The sequence below is a fragment of the Bubalus bubalis genome, chromosome 23 (genome assembly GCF_019923935.1).
Source record: "Bubalus bubalis isolate 160015118507 breed Murrah chromosome 23, NDDB_SH_1, whole genome shotgun sequence".
NCBI classification, from domain to species: domain Eukaryota; kingdom Metazoa; phylum Chordata; class Mammalia; order Artiodactyla; family Bovidae; genus Bubalus; species Bubalus bubalis.
Genome location: NC_059179.1, coordinates 34576659 through 34597016, shown reverse-complemented (window position 1 = coordinate 34597016; position 20358 = coordinate 34576659). Strand labels below are relative to the sequence as shown.

Here is a 20358-nt window from a genome sequence, read left to right as displayed (position 1 = left end):
AGTTCTCTGATTTGTAAAATGCTGATGTTCACTCTTGCCATCTCCTGTTTGACCACTTCCAATTTGCCTTGATTCATGGACCTAACATTCCAGGTTCCTATGCAGTATTGCTCTTTTTAGCATCAGACTTTACTTCTATCACCAGTCACATCCATAACTGGGTGGTGTTTTTGCTTTGTCTCCATCTCTTCATTCTTTCTGGAGTTATTTCTCCACTGATCTCCAGTAACATATTGGGCACCTACCGACCTGGGGAGTTCATCTTTCAGTGTCCTATCTTGTTGCCTTTTCATACTGTTCATGGGGTTCTCAAGGCAAGAATACTGAAGTGGTTTGCCATTCCCTTCTCCCATGGACCACGTTTTGTCAGGACTCACCACCATGACCTGTCCGTCTTGGGTGTCTGTGTTGACAGTGGTCAAAGGTTAGAGAACAGTGGGATTCTGAGCTAATTGCTGATCCGCAAATGAGTGTTAGGAAACTGCTGATATATGGGCAGTGGAAGAACTACCAGAAGAAATAGGAGCAAGAATCCTTAGGGTTCACACTGGGCTGGCTACACACCATTTAAAATTGTATTTGACGTACTGGAATGTCTCAGCTGCTGTGTTCTGAATGAATGGAGTGAGTGCCTCTATGTGTCAAGCTCTGTTTTAGTTATTGATGATATAGAAGTAGGGGGGCTACAGATAAAGTTCCTTTATCTCTCCCTCCTCTTGTTGAGCTAATATTCTCATATTTTAAACAACAGTATTTGAAAAAGCCTTCAAATGTTTATATTTTAAAAGTCACTGTTTTAATATAAGCCAAATTATTATTAAAAGACCTGCAACTGTGAGGTACCATTTCATGCCAGTCAGAATGGCTGCGATCCAAAAGTCTACAAGCAATAAATGCTGGAGAGGGTGTGGAGAAAAGGGAACCCTCTTACACTGTTGGTGGAAATGCAAACTAGTACAGCCACTATGGAGAACAGTGTGGAGATTCCTTAAAAAACTGGAAATAGAACTGCCTTATGATCCAGCAATCCCACTACTGGGCATACACACTGAGGAAACCAGAAGGGAAAGAGACACGTGTACCCCAATGTTCATCGCAGCACTGTTTATAATAGCCAGGACATGGAAGCAACCTAGATGTCCATCAGCAGATGAATGGATAAGAAAGCTGTGGTACATATACACAATGGAGTATTACTCAGCCATTAAAAAGAATTCATTTGAATCAGTTCTAATGAGATGGATGAAACTGGAGCCCATTATACAGAGTGAAGTAAGCCAGAAAGAAAAACACCAATACAGTATACTAATGCATATATATGGAATTTAGAAAGATCGTAACAATAACCCTGTATACGAGACAGCAAAAGAGACACTGATGTATAGAACAATCTAATGGACTCTGTGGGAGAGGGAGAGGGTGGGAAGATTTGGGAGAATGGCATTGAAACATGTATACTATCATGTATGAAACGAGTCGCCAGTCCAGGTTCGATGCACGATACTGGATGTTTGGGGCTGGTGCACTGGGACGACCCAGAGGGATGGTATGGGGAGGGAGGAGGGAGGAGGGTTCAGGATGCGGAACACATGTATACCTGTGGTGGATTCATTTTGATATTTGGCAAAACCAATACAATATTGTAAAGTTTAAAAATAAAAAAATAAAAAATCAAAAGACCTGCAACTGAAAGTACGTCACTAGACACTTAATTGTGTAGTAAATTTATCAAAAAACAAAGTGACGTATAAGAAATGGTATCTGAAGTGTAGATGGAATTTATATCAAGAGATGAAGGGAAAGCCATTCCAAGTGGAGAAACAAGATAAGGAGAAAAGGGAGATTTGGTGTTTGGGAAAACCAGCCTGACTAGAACAGAAGATTCATGTTAAGTATTCCTTCATTAATTTGGTATTTATTACATGAACAGTTCATATGTGAATACTGAGCTAGCTGTTACCCAGAAGCTGTCTTCTCAGTAGGGAAGCATGTAATGAGCTACAGTAGAAAGTACCATTTGTTCCAGTGTCGGGGTTCCCTGGATTCTGTCTGTGGGAAGGCAGAATAGCAGCTTCTGTCCCTTCCTAAAGGGAACCTACCAGGAGAAGATGATACCTAAATTTTCATTAGAAATCCACGTGGTACCCCAATTATGGCACTGTACGGGTATTCTGGTGGAGAACGTTGAAGGGTAGGGCTGTACTTGGACAATCACTACAGGAAGTCCAGCAAGGTAAGAAAACAGAGAAGGGAAGAAGGGGGTGGGGGAAAGAAATATACTGCCTTATAGACAGAGGAAGGCTATTAAAAGAGTCAGGAGTGGATCAGAACTGGAATAGGTAAGTCAGGAATAAGAAATTAGAAAAAGCAGCTGGATCTGATGAGAAAGTCTTCCATGCAAACCATCAGAATGGCTATTTTAATACAGTGGTGAGGAAGAGAAACCAAATTGCAGCATGAATCTGTAAAAAAAAAAAGTTATGAATAGGTACCTTGGCCATAAAACAAAGAATCGTCCTTTATGTGGGTCTACAAAGAACTGCTTAAACATTCTGCATTTTTGTCTTTTCAAGTTAGTAACTTCTAGTGATTTGCTGAAAACGATCAAATTTGACTTTATTCAATGACTTGATCAATCAGCTGTGCAGGCCACATTAGTTTTTCGTCAGAAGTGCAAAGCATTGTTACTGGAATAGCTTCTGACTCCAGTGGCAGTGCTGAGACGAGAACTTGCTCTACTCTCTGGCCGCGGTTCTCACCAGTCATCACATCACTGTGCCAGCCTTGTTGCTGTCTGTAAATTAAAAAAAAAAAAGCATTCCTCCAGCATAGGGAAAATCCAGTTCCCTCCTGTGGGTTTCTTCTTGCGTGTCCCCTTTACTTGAACACAGAACACTTCACTGCTGACTCGTTTGGTTACCAGCGTGTGGAGGCTTTTCCCTTAGCAGTTGTGTGTGACACCAGCCGAGTGACCTACAGTTGAACTCACTTTGATATTGTCTATCCAGAGAGAGTGTCAGTCCCACAAAACCTCCCCAACCTGCCACTTCAGACGCCAGGCCCTGGCCCAGCCTATGAGGGGTTTCAGGAGCTCTGTCAGGAATTGGGGGCAGAGACCAATATCTATTTTCTGTCATCTCACACTATCTTTTTGTCAATGCAGGAAACCAAAGATAAACTCAAAGAAACAACAACAAAATTAACTCAAGCAAAGGAAGAAGCAGATCAGATTAGGAAAAATTGTCAAGATATGATAAAAACATATCAGGTATGCTAAAGTTTTGAATAGATTTATTTATAACAAGTTATAACAAGTTTTAGCAAATATTAATACTCGTGTTTCATAAATTTTTGTATCTGTAGTATTTGAAGTGTGGAGTAGATTTTCTAGGGCAGCTAAATTAAATGCAGGCTATTTCCTATGTTAAAATACTTGCAGCTTAAATAGAAATCTTATTAGAAAAGTTTTTGGACAAATAAAAACACTGTAAAACTTTAGAAGAAAGATGAGTACAAGGAAATGTATAATTTAGGGGAAAAAAGCCCACTCTGTATAATATGCATATTAAATACTCTCTTCTGTTGGTGCAAAATTGATATATTTAAAATTTTTAATGCAGTCATCAATTTTAGATGCATGAGCTGTGTATTTTATGATTAGTAAACTTAATTGCAAAAGCTGTCTTCACATTTCAAAGCATAAAACTTTAAAACTTGCCATACTTTTGTCATTTCTTTTCCCTTAGGAGTCAGAAGAAATTAAATCAAATGAGCTTGATGCCAAACTTAGAGTCACAAAAGGAGAACTTGAAAAACAAATGCAAGAAAAATCTGACCAGCTAGAAGTGAGTAGCTCTGTATTTGTATACCTTAGATGGTGTAATATTGAAGGAGAGAAACAAGTGCTTATTGCCATCTACTTTTAAGGTCTTTTAGAAGGAGCAGGCAATAAATGTTAGATCTGGTTTAGCATATAATGATTTGTGGTTTCTTTTGAACTTTTAAAAAGATGCATCATGCCAAAATAAAGGAACTAGAAGATCTGAAGAGGACATTTAAGGAGGGCATGGATGAGCTCAGGACACTGAGAACAAAGGTAATTCAGTCTGTGGTCGTGACCCTAGAGGAGGGGTAAACAGCTTTCATTTAGTCCTCATTCTGATGTTTAAATGTTGGGGCAAGGATATTTATATAGAAATAATCTAAAATCAAGAAGTAGCGTGTCAATTACCTAGCAACAAAATTGACTCTTAGAGAAATAAAAATGTCTTCCATTTCAGTCCCTTTAAAGTGTTTGCCAAACATTCCTGTTTCATAGCACATTTGCTCTATCTGTAACTTGTCCTTGGACCTCTGATCTAAAGGCAGTCTTACTAGCAAATTAATTGGGAAGATACATGGGCTTTAGAACTGTGTCAGAAAATAATAGAAAGACTGTACATTTCTCTTGAATATATTTCATAGTCTTGTATACAGGTTTAATTTTTAACAGTCTCTCAAGTCTTTTCCAGTGTTTATGGTCCTTATAAGAATAGTATCCCTTTTAATATAAGTGTGAAATATGCTATCATTGTGTATGTTCCATTTACTTAGAAATAAGCTTTTAGGTAACTGTCTTGAATTTATGATCACTTAACTTTTAAAGTGTCTTTCATGTGCCCTTCTGTTTTTTCTTTATGCCAGTACTTTGAGGTAGGTAGGAAAGGTATATCCTCTTCAGATGAGAAAATGGAGGTGCAGCAAAAATGAAGTGGCATGCTAAAACTGCCATGACTAAATCATGAGAAATCTGAGACTGAAACACAGGAGTATTAACTTCTTGCTGTATTTTCTTCATGTTAATTAATACTGCTTCACAATTCAGCTCAGATTATTAAAATATAACCACTATCTGAAATAGCTAATAAGGAACAAGAAAATACTGTTTTGTAGTTTAACTTGCTTATGATTATTTGATAGGTAAAATGTCTAGAAGATGAACGATTGAGGACAGAAGATGAATTATCAAAATATAAAGAGATTATTAATCGCCAAAAAGCTGAAATTCAGAATTTGTTGGACAAAGTGAAAATTGCAGATCAGATACAGGAGCAGCATCAAAGGTATAAAATGAGCGACTTCTGTTTGTGCTAATCAACAGGCTTTTTGATTCTATCTAAGTTGGTGTTTTTAAATGCAGTCATTGCATTAAATAAGAATAATCTTATATTTTACTAGGCAAAAAAATTTTTAATTCCTATCTTCATTTGAACTGTTTTGGATTATTTTTGAGGTTCCCAACACAGCTTCTAAAAATCAAAGTTTATATTCTTATGTAAACATTGGCAGTAATTATTTATAAGACAGAATGGATTGTGGTTTTTTTTTTAAATCCATTCCTTAGCTTTCAAATTCTGTTACTTATACACAGTAGTGTTTCTTCTAAAAGGTAGATTTGTATCTCTGTCTATATCTTTGCATGTATGTAGCTTGCAATCAGGAGGTAACATTATTCCTTGGCTTCTTATAACACCAGTTAGCTGAGTTCTGCTTAGGACTTTACCTGACAAAGCCTGGATTCAGACTGGATCCAAATATCTTCTTTTTTATACCCTACCAACACCCAGGCTGCTGAGTGTTGCTGAAGAGATCTTCACCATCATCCAGATGATGCTGCTATAAATTCATGGTTAGCAACCTCAGCTGGGACTACTACTGCACCCCCAGTCCTACCATATGTCCTTCGAGTCTTCTCCCCCATCTTCTTAGCGTCTGTTCCAAACCATACTGCTTTCACAGTAATCTCCTCTCTCTCCTCGCTCTTTACTCTTGGCAGAAAAAAGGGGGCTATCAGGTGACGCTTCTCTCAGCCTCTTGCTATCAGTCCTGTGAGCTTGCCTGCATCTGCAGTCATTTTTCTTTTCCTTCTGTTTTTGTGCAAGAAATGTTCCTATTTCTGAATCAAATTGTGGTCTCAACTTCTACTGTGGATCCTATGCTCTTCTGCCTTCTCAGGGTCTTCCTTGATTATTCCTTCTTTTTCCTTTATCTCTTACCTCCCTCTTTTCACTGTCTCCCTCTTTTCTTCTGTCTACATTTAAATGTTGCTCCATCTTAAAAACTTCAGAAATCCTATGACCGCCCTTCTCCTTTTCTTCACAACCACGTCTTTATAGAATCATCTGTAGCCCTCCTCCATTTGTGTGCATCCTTTGCTCTTCTATTTCTCTCCATTTTCTTCAAGCTTCCCCAACGTACCGTTACAAACTGCTAATACAGCCTTAAATATAGTAGATACTTCCCAGATTAAGCCATGCTTGAGTTCTCAGTATGGACACACTAAGCCCCTTACCTTTCTTGACGTGCTCCATTCCTTTGGCTGAAGCCAAATGAATTTCGTTGTGTTCTCCTGGTGTTCCTCCCCAACTTTCTGGCCAGTCTTTTTTTGTCTCCGTGGTAGCCCTCTCTTTCTGTCATAAAGCTGTCTTTTATTCTTATTTTATTATACCCTTGGGCGATCCTAACTCTTCCTGTAATGTGTTGCAGAACCTTCAAGTTATTATCTTTAAGCCCTTTTGCTGAGCTCTAGACATGCAAATGTCAAAGACACCTCAGACTTTTTAACATGTCCAAAACTGGTTCATCTGTCTTGCCTGCAAATACGTTTCTCTGATGTTGCTGAGATGAGTGATGAGTGTGACATCCAAACAATTTTCCAATCCCGAAACGTGGGGATTACCCTTGGCTCTTCTGTCCTTTCCCTCACACGTCACCAGTCACAAAATATTTCTGATGCTAACTCATTAATATCTTTCAAGTCCATTTACTTTTTACATCCCCATTGCTACTACCATCATCTAAGCCATCATCAGCTCTCATCTAGAAAACTGTCACGGCTTCTAAACTGCTGCTGTTGTTGTTTGCTTACTTCCCTTTTAGTCAGTGTACTACAGTGTAGTTAACATGATCTTTTTTAAAAAGGAAGTCTCAGACCTTTCAGTGATTCCCATTGCCTCAAGGATTGCCTAGTGAGTTCAGATGCCTTAACATGGCTTGATCATTAGTAACATTGCTTCTCCTCCTGTGTGTTCTCCTTTTTCATTCTGTATTTTAGCAGTAGTTGGTTAACAAACGTTGATTAATTGTCTCCTAGGTGTGGAGCCCTGTGTAAGTGCTAGGATATAGAACAGTCTTCATCCTCATCAGTATTGAATATCTGTCTGTTAGTATCAACAAGACGTCATTCTCTCGTTCCCTCGCCAGCTTGGCACATACTGTTTGCTCTGCCTGGAATGTGTTGTCTTCTCGCACTCACTCCTGCTGCTCTTACTCAGGAATCTGCACTCTGGCCCACAGGCGTCCCGGCGCGCTGCCTTTTTTGTAGAGAGACTCTTTCTGGGTGCACAGCCACTGTCACCCCTTAGGTGCTGTGTGGCTGCTCTCACACGACCGTGGCTCCGTTAGAACAGCTGCAACAAAGGCCACGTGCCCAGAAACAGGATGTTGTTTCCTCTCTGGGTCTTTTATAGGAAAAGTTTGCTAACCCTTTAAGTATTATTTTAATCACTTACACTCTGTGCTTTCATCATCAAAAATGTTTTTTCACAGTGCTTGATTAAAAGCTCTTTGAAACCAGGAGTTAGATCAGTCTTGCTTATAGCTCTTAGTGAGCTCTTAGTTCCTAGCATATATTAGGTGTTCGTAGTGATCCAAATAAATATTTGAATGAATGAATAAAAGTACCTTTATAAAGCATTTCAATCAATGAAAATTCTCAAACCCTTAATGTCCTTTAATAGTTAATTTTTTTCTGAAATATAAACTTTGTTTTTTAGAGGTAAACAAGAAATTGAAAATTTGAAGGAAGAAGTGGAAAGTCTTAATTCTTTGATTAATGACCTACAAAAAGACATCGAAGGCAGTAGGAAAAGAGAATCTGAGCTACTACTGTTTACAGAAAAGCTCACTAGTAAGAATGCACAGCTGCAATCTGAATCCAATTCTTTGCAGTCACAGTTTGATAAACTTTCCTGTAGTGAAAGTCAGTTACAAAGCCAATGTGAACATATGAAACAGACAAATATGAATTTGGTAAGTATTAGTGTACATTTAACTTTTAAGGCAACACAGCAAGAAGCACAAATTAAGTTTCCCTAAAGATGTAAACCTAATGGTGGATGATTAAGCTCTTTTTGGTGGGACAAGCACAGACTTTCTGATAATTTCAGATGCTATGAGAAATGTCAGTTTTTCCTTTCAACTTACGTGTTTTTTTAATAAAATTTCTCCCTAACATTGTTATGAAGAAGTATTTCACTTTTGAAAGTAAGAAAACCAGGATTTTTGTCATTCCTAACTGGAATTACCATGTATTTCTTAATAGGACTTTAAATTTCTGTATTTTTATAGCTTAAAAATGGTTTAATATTTCCAAGTTGTGAGGGGGTCTTAAGTTACTCTTAAAAATAATTTAAGACTTTAGTCCAAAACTGCAGAGACCTGTATCACATGTTGTTTTGCTTGTGTGAGGTGGCAGATGCATTAATATATCACTCCTCCCCTTCTCCCCCCACCCCACTTTACTGCATAAGAAATTTGAGGAACACAATAAACAACCTGGTAAGGAGTGATGATAGAAGAATTTACTACCAAAGGGCTTGTATTTTTAAGGTTTTAAACTCTGAGCCGTAATTAAAACATATCAAAAATCGGTATTTTTATTTTAATATTTAGGAAAGTAGATTGTTAAAAGAAGAAGAACTGCGAAAAGAGGAAGTCCAGGCTCTGCAAGCTGAACTCACTTGTAGACAAACTGAAGTTAAAGCATTGAGTACCCAGGTTGAAGAATTAAAAGATGAATTAGTGACTCAAAGACGTAAACATGCCTCTAGTGTCAAGGATCTTACCAAACAACTTCAGCAAGGTATACAGTTCTTCTGCACTAGAACTTAAATGTTCTTGTTTCTTTTTGTTGAAGGATTTATAGAAAAAATATATTTTACATTAGTTTCTCTACAGCTCTATAGAGCTGTAGATTCTTTTTAATGTTCATAAACCAAATGACTGACCTTGTTGTTTCATAAATAGTTTAAAGCATGTTCTATGCTAAAATACATTTGTTCACAGAATCACAGAATATAAGAATGGGGAAAGTGCCTTCCAGGACAGCAATGTCTAGACTTTGTTAATCACATGTTACTATCAATGAAAAGCATTTAAGTATTCGTTCTCCAATTTGTAAATTGTATACATGTATTACTCTATTTTATGCACATTAGAAAAACATGAAAAATATAAATTTTAGAAGATCAGATTAAGTAGAGTGCTAGTATTTTCTGCCTACACCTGTCTGTGAATTGTTATGTACAGCATCTAGGGTACCTGCACCCACCTTGATGACCTCTAACTTAGAGATTGTTGAATCCTAACCCTAAATTTTAGGGGAAACTGAAATCCAGAAAAGTTATAAATTTCCAGAACACAATGATTGACAGCTAGAACTGGAACTCAAATTTCTGTCATTTAAAAATTTATACAGTTATGGAGTCTGCTATGTGATTGGATACGCAGTTGAATAAGAGATAGTCTGACGTCCTGTTCTCTACTACTCCCCACTGTTTTATTTGTATTAAAATAGGGTGACATAAAGTAAAAGGGTAAAAGAGACTTAGCATTTACTTAATAGAAATATATTCAGATACTTGCCAGAAGAATTTAGTTTTCATAGATATAATTGAAGGGAAATTTGGGGGGATTTTCTGGTACTGTGGAGTTCTTTTAAATCTTTCAGGATTCCAGAAGTTAGGTTCTGTGTACCTAAGTGATGTCAGTATTGGTTGTTATCATAATATTATTTCCATGTACTTTGTATTTGACCTGTGCATTTCTAGATGTCATTTTATGTGAAGGACCCTACAGACCTTCTGTTGAAAGTATGTATTCAAGAAATTTCTTTTGTCGCTTATGCCATTTTGGCCTAAGGGACTTTAGCAGTTAAAATCAGAGATAGTGGGGGCAGATGGTCGTGATTGTTGCCACAAGTAATCCATTTCTTTTCCTGCAGCACGAAGAAAGTTAGATCAGGTTGAGAATGGAAGCTGTGATAAAGAAGTCAGCAGCATGGGAAGTCGTTCTAGTTCATCAGGTAAAAACTAATGCTTTTATAGTTGTTTTTCAGTGATTAATTATCAAAAGAAATGGCATTTTTTGTTTTACAAGGTATCGATATGTTTTTCTGTAATTTTGAATTATAAAAAGCAGTGGTTATATACAATTACTTTGTAAAAAATATTTCCAGTTAAAACATTTAAGTTGTAATCATTACACAGGATTTTAAGTTTGTCATGGGGTTCTATACCATCTGTCTCCTTACCTCCTTTTCCTTACCTGCTTTTTCATTCTGTGCAACAATTTCTTCTTCCATTTTTCAGTTCAGATTTGTATCCATCTCTATGAAAGATATGGTATAGCATGTCTTCCATTTTCTTTTTAATTTTATATTGCTTTTAACACCTGAGACCTAATGAGATGAGGTCATCATTATATTTCAGATTATATATTATTATATGTATTTCTGAATCTTTTTGCTTTTTCATGGTAAATATGCCTCTTGTTGAGTCGCTCAGTCGTGTTCAACTCTATTTGCAACTCCATGGACTGCAGCCCCTCCAGGCTCCTCTGTCTATGGAATTCTCGAGACAAGAATACTGGAGTGGGTTGCCATTTCTTTCTCCAAAAATGCCTCTAGTTTAAAACAAAAATTAATAGTCTATAAGATTGATTGATAGCATTGTGAAAATGATAATTAGCAAAATGTCAGCATATTTATCATATTTGGAATGCTAGGAACCATGCTGAATGCTTTAAACATACCTACTCACAGAATAGTCATGTGAGATAAGTGTTATAATTCCCATTTTATAAATGGGGAAACTTAAAATTCAGAGTGGTTCTATCAGTTCAGTTCAGTCACTCAGTCGTGTCCAACTCTTTGCGACCCCATGGACTGCAGCACGCCAGGCCTCCCTTTCCATCACCAACTCCCGGAATTTACTCAAACTTGTCCACTGAGTCGGTGATGCCATCCAGCCATCTCATCCTCTGTCATCCCCTTCTCCTCCTGCCATCAATCTTTCTCCGCATCAGGGTCTTTTCCAATGAGTCAGCTCTTTGCATCAGGTGGCCAAAGTATTGGAGTTTCAGCTTCAGCATCAGTCCTTCCAATGAATATTCAGGACTGATTTCCTTTAGGATGAACTGGTTGACTGCAGCCATGAAATTAAAAGACATTTGCTCCTTGGAAGAAAAGTTAATGACCAGCTTAGACAGTGTATTAAAAAGCAGAGACATTACTTTGCCAACAAAGGTCTGTCTAGTCAAAGCTATGGTTTTTCCAGTAGTCATGTATGAATGTGAGAGTTAGACCATAAAAAAAGCCGAGCTCCAAGGAATTGATACTTTTGAACTGTGGTGTTGGAGAAGACTCTTGAGAGTCCCTTGGACTGCAAGGAGGTCCAGCCAGACTGTCCTAAAGGAAATCAGTCTTGACTTTCCCCAGATCCACAGTGACAGAACTCAGACTCTAGAGGCTGCATGCCACGACATTTTCATTGCCTCCCAGGAGTTGCACGGTAGGGGAAAAACATCATCAACTCTTATAATAGTGGAAAAATTGTATAGTAGAAAGAACATGGGTTTGAGATTACACATAGGTATTTAGATCCCAGCTCTACCATTTACTAGTGTAAGAGTTGGGAATACCAGACCACCTGACCTGCCTCTTGAGAAATCTGTATGCAGGTCAGGAAGCAACAGTTAGAACTGGACATGGAACAACAAACTGGTTCCAAATAGGAAAAGGAGTACGTCAAGGCTGTATATTGTCACCCTGCTTATTTAACTTATATGCATAGTACATCATGAGAAACGCTGGACTGGAAGAAACAGAAGCTGGAATCAAGATTGCCGGGAGAAATATCAGTAACCTCAGATATGCAGATGACACCACCCTTATGGCAGAAAGTGAAGAGGAACTAAAAAGCCTCTTGATGAAAGTGAAAGTGGAGAGTGAAAAAGTTGGCTTAAAGCTCAACATTCAGAAAACGAAGCTCATGGTATCCAGTCCCATCACTTCATGGGAAATAGATGGGGAACAGTGGAAACAGTGTCAGACTTTATTTTTCTGGGCTCCAAAATCACTGCAAATGGTGACTGCAGCCATGAAATTAAAAGACACTTACTCCTTGGAAGGAAAGTTATGACCAACCTAGATAGCATATTCAAAAGCAGAGACATTACTTTGCCAACAAAGTTTCGTCTAGTCAAGGCTATGGTTTTTCCTGTGGTCATGTATGGATGTGAGAGTTGGACTGTGAAGACAGCTGAGCGCCGAAGAATTGATGCTTTTGAACTGTGGTGTTGGAGAAGACTCTTGAGAGTCCCTTGGACTGCAAGGAGATCCAGCCAGTCCATTCTGAAGGAGATCAGCCCTGGGACTTCTTTGGAAGGAATGATGCTAAAGCTGAAACTCCAGTACTTTGGCCACCTCATGCAAAGAGTTGACTCATTGGAAAAGACTCTGATGCTGGGAGGGATTGGGGGCAGGAGGAGAAGGGGAAGACAGGATGAGATGGCTGGATGGCATCACTGACTCGATGGACGTGAGTCTGGGTGAACTCCGGGAGTTGGTGATGGACAGGGAGGCCTGGCGTGCTTCGATTCATGGGGTCGCAAAGAGTCAGACACGACTGAGTGACTGAACTGAACTGAACCTTGGATAAGATAGTATTACTTAACTTAAATCTACAAAATGGGATTGGAAAAAAATATGTCTTTGTAGGATTAAAAAAGATTAGAAATTCTTCTCAATGGATATTGGTAAAAAGAAATAGCTACCATTTACTTAGTGCTTACTGTATGCTGCTCTAACCTCTTCGGACATAGTAACTCATTTAAATGAGGATAGCAGTCCAGTGAGGCAGATCATACCATGGTTCCCGGTTTTAAATGATGTGACTGTGATGCAGAGTCCAGAGTCGCAGAGCTACTGGGAGGACCAGCTCCAGAGCTTCAGCTACTGGTTATATTCTGTCTTGTGACTTTTTTCTCTTTCTATGCGTCTCCATTTAATTTTGGTGTCTTGAGTTTCTCATTTCTCTATTGCCACTTCATATTTCTGTTTTTTAGACCCTTTTTTGGTATCATCAGTCCATTCAAAAACAAGAACTCAAGTCAGATATGGTCAGATATGACTTGAGTTCTGTGCCCAGCTCTGTTAGATTGAATATTTGAAAATGATAATAGAAGAAATAATGACTGAGATTAGAGTTGACTCCAGACTAAGTACAATAAGTTAATTTTTTTTTTTTGGTCTTAGGGTCCCTCAATGCTCGAAGCAGTGCAGAAGATCGATCTCCAGAAAATACTGGGTCGTCAGTAGCTGTAGATAACTTCCCAGAAGTAGACAAGGCCATGCTGATTGAGAGGATAGTAAGGCTGCAAAAGGCACATGCCCGGAAAAATGAGAAGATAGAATTTATGGAGGATCACATCAAACAGCTGGTGGAAGAAATTAGGAAAAAAACAAAGTATGTATTTTTTTTTCCTCTTTGTGTGTGTGTTTATGGCTGTGCTGGGTTTCCGTTGTCGTGTGCCAGCTTTCTGCAGTTGTGGGGAGCCGTGGCTCCTCTGGTTGTGGTACTTTGGCTCCTCGTGGCGGAGGCTTCTCTCGTTGCAGACCACAGGCTCCAGGGTGCGCAGGCTTCGGCAGTTGTGGCGCACGGGCTTAGTTGCCCCTTGGCACGTGACATCCTTCCAGACCAGAGGTTGAACCTAGGTCCTCTGCAGTTGGCAGGCGGATTCTTAACCACTGAACCACCAGGGAAGTCCCGAAGTGTGTATTATTATGGTACTGGGGTCTGTGTTCAGAATACCATTATTCATACGATAAAGTTACTGAATTCAAAATTAATTATATCAAGAGCCTTTCTTTCAAAAAATGTTTTTAAAACTATGATCATATAGTTCTCAATCTTTTATTGGTCACTTATTTTTGTTCTAGGTTTTGGGAATACAGAAATGAAAGAAAGCATAGGTTTTTCCTTTAAGGTGATATAGAGTTCCATAGGTGTTAAACTTGTTTACTAGAATAATTTTGAACTTAAAAATAGATTGTGCTCTGCTTAGCTTCTTATTTTCAAGCTGGTGGTTCTAAGAGATAATGGGGTTGTGGATTATCATTCCTGTTGAGCAGGACACAGGTATTACAAATTTAGGGGAAATTTTGCCCATGACTTTTATTAAAAAAAATTTTTTTTTAAGTTACCAAAGCCATTCTTTTTTTTCCACACATTTATTTTTATTTATTTATTTTTGTCTGTGCTGGGTCTCTGTTGCAGCGTGTGGGATCTAGTTCCCCTACCAAGGATTGAACCTGTGCCCCCTACATTGGGAGCATTGAATCTTAGCCACTGGACCACCAGGGACGTCCCTGCCCATGACTTTTAAAAGAAAAAGAAGACAACACAAGTTTTAAGTTTAGTGACAAGAAAATAGAAAATATTAACTGAAACTGGAACATAAATTGTTCACATATTTTGATTTACATAAGGAAAAAAATAGAGCCATGTTTATATATCTTAAATCTAAATACCATGTTTTAACAAAAATGGGATCATTTGAAAAGCCATCTGAATAAGAAAAATTCCCTTATTTTCTAAAAACTGCTAAGTTGCTTCAGTCATGTCCGACTCTTTGTGACCCTATAGACTGTATGTAGCCTGCCAGGCTTCCTCTGTCCATAGGATTCTCTAGGCAAGAACACTGGAGTGGGTTGCCATGCCCTTCTCCAGAGGATCTTCCCAACTCAGGGATTGAACCCGAGTCTTTTAGGTCTCATTGGCAGGCTGGTTCTTTACCACTAGCGCCACCTGAGAAGCCCCTATGTTCTAATATAGTTCTGTTATTAACCTAATAACGTAATTATTGTATTCATCATCTTTACACTTATGATTAGTTCACTCTTGAAAATTGCAGTGTTTATAAATTCTGCAGGAACATAATTGTCATCGTGTTTTATTTTACAGAATAATTCAGAGTTATATTTTACGAGAAGAATCAGGCACACTTTCTTCAGAGGCATCTGATTTTAACAAAGTGCATTTAAGTAGGCGGGGTGGCATCATGGCATCTTTGTACACGTCCCATCCAGCCGATACTGGATTAACATTGGAACTCTCTCTGGAGATCAACCGGAAACTACAGGCTGTTTTGGAGGATACATTGCTGAAAAATATTACTTTGAAGGTATTTGTATTTCTCATTCACTTACCAACCAAGAAACATGGCAGAAATGATATTATTCAGTCTAACACATGGATGGACTATTTCTGTAATGAAGGGTAGCCATTGTTTCTATAGATGAAATTTTATGTTTTTCTCTTTTTTAAAAATGTAATTTTTAAAATTAACAAGGAAAGAAAGAAATAGCAAAAAAAAAAAAAAAAATTAGTATAGCTATTGGATAGACTCCCTAAGATGAGTCGTTTGCTTTGCAATGGAAAGTCTTTGACATATATTACAATAGTTTATAATTGATTACTGAGGCATTAAGATTGAAGTATTTATTTTCTAATGTATTTTCCAGCTATATTTTATTTTTTGCAGCTGTTATCTGACCCAGCTATTCTGTTTGTGCTGTTTGGGCCTTAATGGTTAGTAATGGGTTTAAAAAAATTTTTAATCTGATAATACTTTTATGCACTAAAATTTGCTATAGCTTTAGTAAAAAGATTAAGTATGATTCTGATGTATACAGGATTGCTACACTGAAAACATGTATGTGCAAAGTTTATCTCACATGGCAGATACGACTCTTTATCACTCTTTAGTTCAAAATTTAGGGGAAAATAGTTCAAATCAAATCTTTTTACTTATTACACTTAGTAGTTCTGTTTTCTTTTCCCTCTTTTTCTAACTGTTAAAGGAAAATCTGCAAACACTTGGAACAGAAATAGAACGTCTTATTAAACACCAGCATGAACTAGAGCAGAGGACGAAGAAAACCTAACACAAAGCTCTTCCTCAGTAAACAGACAAAAGCCACACAAGGAGCAGGTGGCACTGCCCAGCACTGTTGGAAACTTCTCCCTGCTTTGTGTGTCAGCCAGTAAAAAGTTTGTTTTGCTTCATCTGTATAAAGAAGTACCTTTTTACAATACAAATGCATTGCTATGTGTACTGTAAGAATGTGAGCTCTGATGAAACTTGTTCTTGTACAGTGACAGCCTGTCATTGAATCTGAACAACTGAATTTAATTGGCTGATAGTCACATGAAGTGCTGAACATTACAACAAGGGCTTTGGAAAACCCCTTCTCCATATTTCTTCCCTTTAAAATACATAATGTCAGAAGTGCTTTCACGTTCTAAAATTATGCATGAAAGGACAGGTGTTAATCATTCAGTAACACGCTATTTCTCCAACATGAATAAAACTAAAGAAATGAAGAAAGCTTTTGTTTTGACATTCTGATATAACATTTGCTTGTGTGTTAGGGACACCAGTGAGTTCTTAAATGCTTTGATCTTCATGGAAGCTGATAGGAAAGTGGCTGTTGGTGACCAGCAGGGATCGGGCATGGATGCTTCTGTCAGGTTTCCTTATTTGTGCTAGGAACATTTTTTTCAGATGTGAATTGAGTTAATTGTTAAGTTTTTAAAAATCTCTAGTTACATAAACTATGATTTGAAATAATTTGCTCATTTAGAAAATTCCTGTGGACTTCAGTTGTATTTTAAAATGTGAAGTAAATTAGTCATTAGAACCAAGAGATGAATAACGAATTCTTTGAAACAGAAATACTTTAGTTTTACTGACATCAAGTATAAAGATAAATACAAGATACTTATGACGAACCAGTTCCCAAGAGAATCCAGCACAGGGCACTGTTAACCATTTTATCTGTGTACCGTTCTTTACTGTTAGTTTAATTATATGTTATAGTGGTGTGATCTTACAGCCCCTAAATGTGCTGTGTTTTGGTATATTTATTTAAAACACAAAATAATTACATCCTTGTAACCAAAGGAGTTTTAGAGCCAAATTTATGTATCCTGTTGGATTTTTACAATATTTAAGATAAGCACTCAAGTGTTGCTGGTCACAGTATCAGTATTTCTGTCACTGAATTTTTTTCTTGTCTCTTGTAATTTCTCACTGATTTTCTACATTTCATTATATTCAGATCATTTCTGTAATGATACCTTGGCACATACACAGATGTTGCAGCAAGCTTCATTTTTGTTTTGAATTTTTGCATCCTCCTTTTCCTCTCAAGAGAAGTAAGCATTGAGGTGATGGATTAAAAGCCTTTAAAGAATTGTATGGCTTTACCAGTTGGGCTGGGCTTTTGTTAGCAATGTCCCTTTAATGTATTTTAACTTTTTTTTTTTTAATCAACTTACCATTGTGTAAAAAGATCATTTACTAAAGGCTAGATGATTCATTGTACCATCTTATTTTTTCTGTATGAGTTAATAGGTTTCATCCAAAAACAAAATCTTTTCACTTCAAAATGGAAATATAAGTTCAGAAACACTTTATATTTAAAATAGCTGTAAAAGTTTTAGTCTTACCATAATATGTCTTTTTACCAGTAATAATTTTATCAAAATAAAGAAATGAGGGTAAGTGCAATCACATCTGAATTATTTTCCTAGTTGTTTTTGATAATAGTATTGATGCTCCCAAAGACTAGTCAATGTAACTAAATTTTTACAGCTTCTTATATGATATAGTTCATACACTACAGTATTTGTTTTTTTCCTTCCAAGACACAAAATATGTTAATGGAGACCAAATAGTGGTCAGATCTACAGTATTCTATGTCTGTACACTTTAAAAATATATATGTACGTACGTACACACACATTTTTGCATACATATATTGCATATGAAAATGAAACATTCCAATATTAACATTTGTGCCAGCATTCAAAGACGTTTAATGGTTAAACAGTTGTAGAAGAATGCAGTTATAAACCATATATTGACTTACTATTACTCCCCCCATAAATGTAAGGAACTGTGGAAAATTTGAAGAAAATGCTTTATTTTCCTTTTGTTCTTTAGTTTCTACTATATCCTTTTGTATATAGATCATGACTGAGCAAAAGTGTTACAGCAAAGTGCATTTATCAAATCTCTCTCTAGACTGACCCACAGATCCTGATTAAGCATTTAGAAGGCAATATATGGAAAGAAGAATGGGGCGTCCAGAAAAGCAAAATGGTTGGATAAATGATAAACTTCTGGGAGAAATTTTGGCTTGTCTGTTTATTATTAATTAAACACATCAAAGGCTGTTTTTGTTAGCGCCATTTTGATTTCTTTGAGGAGGAAATTGTTTTTGTGTGTATGTATACATACACATGCACTTTACTAGGTTTTAATTTTAAAACAGGCCAAATTTTAACAGGCTAAAGTCTGAAGTGGTATGGGGAAAAGGCAGTCACAGTAAGTATGCACTTTACTAGGTTTTAATTTTAAAGTGAGTACTTACTGTGACTGCCTTTTCCCCATACCACTTCAGACTTTAGACTGTTAAGCTCTAAGGATTGAAAATGGTGGATGTGAACAGTAGAATGAGTTTAAACTTTGTTTGTTTGTTTGTTTTTTAAACTTTCTATCCAAAACCATTTAAAGCAATTTATCTTGAAATTAATTTTGTCAGGCTACCAACAAATGTTATTTATTCATATAATAAACACATTTATTGAAAACCCTTTATTGCCAGGCACCATACAGGGTGTCAACATTATTCTGTAGACAGGCTAGACAGGGCAGTTCGTGTCCGCATGGGGCTTATGGTCTAGTGAAAACCACTGGGAGGCAGTCTTTGAGTCTCTGCAGCCCACGGCCAGCCCTTGTCATAGGAGGTTAATGCACTTGGCAAGTAGGTGATCCAGAAGTCTCGCTCTGGCATGACGCTTTGGGAAGTGAATCCTTGCTGAGGTACACTGGGAGCAGATTGATGTTTTTGTGGTGGTTCTGCACATTTCCTAACTTTTTTCACAGTTTGATGTTTAATTATTGTTTTAAGAAGGGGGAAAAAAAATCCAATGACCATAAAATGGCACTTAATTTTTGCCATTTTAGTAAATTATTAATGTCCACTTGATGCTCATAAAGATGAACCTAATCATGGTGTCATGTTTGTTTCTAAATTGTTTTGCAGTATATTATTTTCTAAAGATTTTTACATATAATTTCAGATGAGGATTTATCAGTAGAAGAAAAAAAGCACTAGAAACCATTAATACTGTAAATGTTGTATATGTTACCCTGATGAAAATATTTTGTTTTTATCAATCATGGTATTCCATATGGTTAATTTGCCTTATGAATGCTGGATTCAGTGGTCTGTCTTCCAATAACCTTCTTTTTAAAACGAAAGATTTCTTTTTTGATACTAAGATTGTTCATGTTTAATACCGATTGGTGGCACTAGAAGCCTGAAAAATTTTCAAGACTGAACAAGAGAAGATAATCAAAAGAGAATCCAAATAGAATTTTTCAGGAAAATAAATGAAAAATATAATTGTATATTAAAGATGTATTTTTCTTCTGAAATGAAATTCTTTTTTAAAATGCATATAGCTGTCCATTTTGACTATGATGAAACTTGTTTATCTTCCAGAGTTCATATATATATATGTGTGCATTGTACAGATAATCTTTAGTTTGATTACACTGTTCATTTTGTAAATATCTTTCTGTATAAAATGAAGCTTTTCAAGAGAATTTTATGTATATACTGTACTTATTAAATAGGAAATGCCTGTTTACCAAGTTGTATTTTACTGGCATCTTTGATTATTTACACATACCACTACTAACAGACTGATTCTCCAGACTTTACAAGACTGAAATTGCTTGAATGTTCCTTTTTAAACCAGATTAATAAGAATTTTTGCTTTCCATTTTTGTCTTTATTCTACTAATTACAAGTCCGTGAACAATAGTAAACTAATTGAATGCCACGTTGTATTTTAAATTTTTGTCTAAATTATTGATAGCAAAATCTGGCCTTTTGTAAAAGGCTTCCTATATGAAAATTTCTCATTGAACTTGACAAGCCAGTAATAAATTCAGATTTTCCACAAAACTATTTAACTTACTTGCCCAAATTATCTAGGTTTAATAATAAAGATCTAATAGGTTCAATAAAAAGATATTGAAATGGCATTAGCTTCATACAGGTAACATGTATAATGGATATTTCACATCGCGGTGTGTTGTTTTCCGTTTCTCCTAACAGTTCAGGTACACACAGATTATGCCACATTCCTTAAAGAATTCAGTATTGGAAAGAATCCCCTG

General features: G+C 36.8%; 1 protein-coding gene across 2 annotated transcripts in view; it reads left to right on the top strand.

The window, feature by feature from the left end:
• CCDC186 (coiled-coil domain containing 186) overlaps positions 1 to 19827 on the top strand; it is a 46672-nt gene extending 26845 nt beyond the window's left edge. For both annotated transcript variants that reach the window (XM_006076960.4, XM_044935425.2), the window contains exons 7-16: positions 3164 to 3268; positions 3747 to 3845; positions 4010 to 4096; positions 4960 to 5102; positions 7815 to 8070; positions 8713 to 8902; positions 10043 to 10123; positions 13355 to 13565; positions 15063 to 15282; positions 15962 to 19827. In XM_006076960.4, the coding sequence (XP_006077022.1) occupies positions 3164 to 3268; positions 3747 to 3845; positions 4010 to 4096; positions 4960 to 5102; positions 7815 to 8070; positions 8713 to 8902; positions 10043 to 10123; positions 13355 to 13565; positions 15063 to 15282; positions 15962 to 16045 (1476 nt within the window). In that variant the 3' untranslated portion in view covers positions 16046 to 19827. The remainder of the gene's footprint in view (positions 1 to 3163; positions 3269 to 3746; positions 3846 to 4009; positions 4097 to 4959; positions 5103 to 7814; positions 8071 to 8712; positions 8903 to 10042; positions 10124 to 13354; positions 13566 to 15062; positions 15283 to 15961) is intronic.
• Positions 19828 to 20358: the final 531 nt, after the last annotated feature.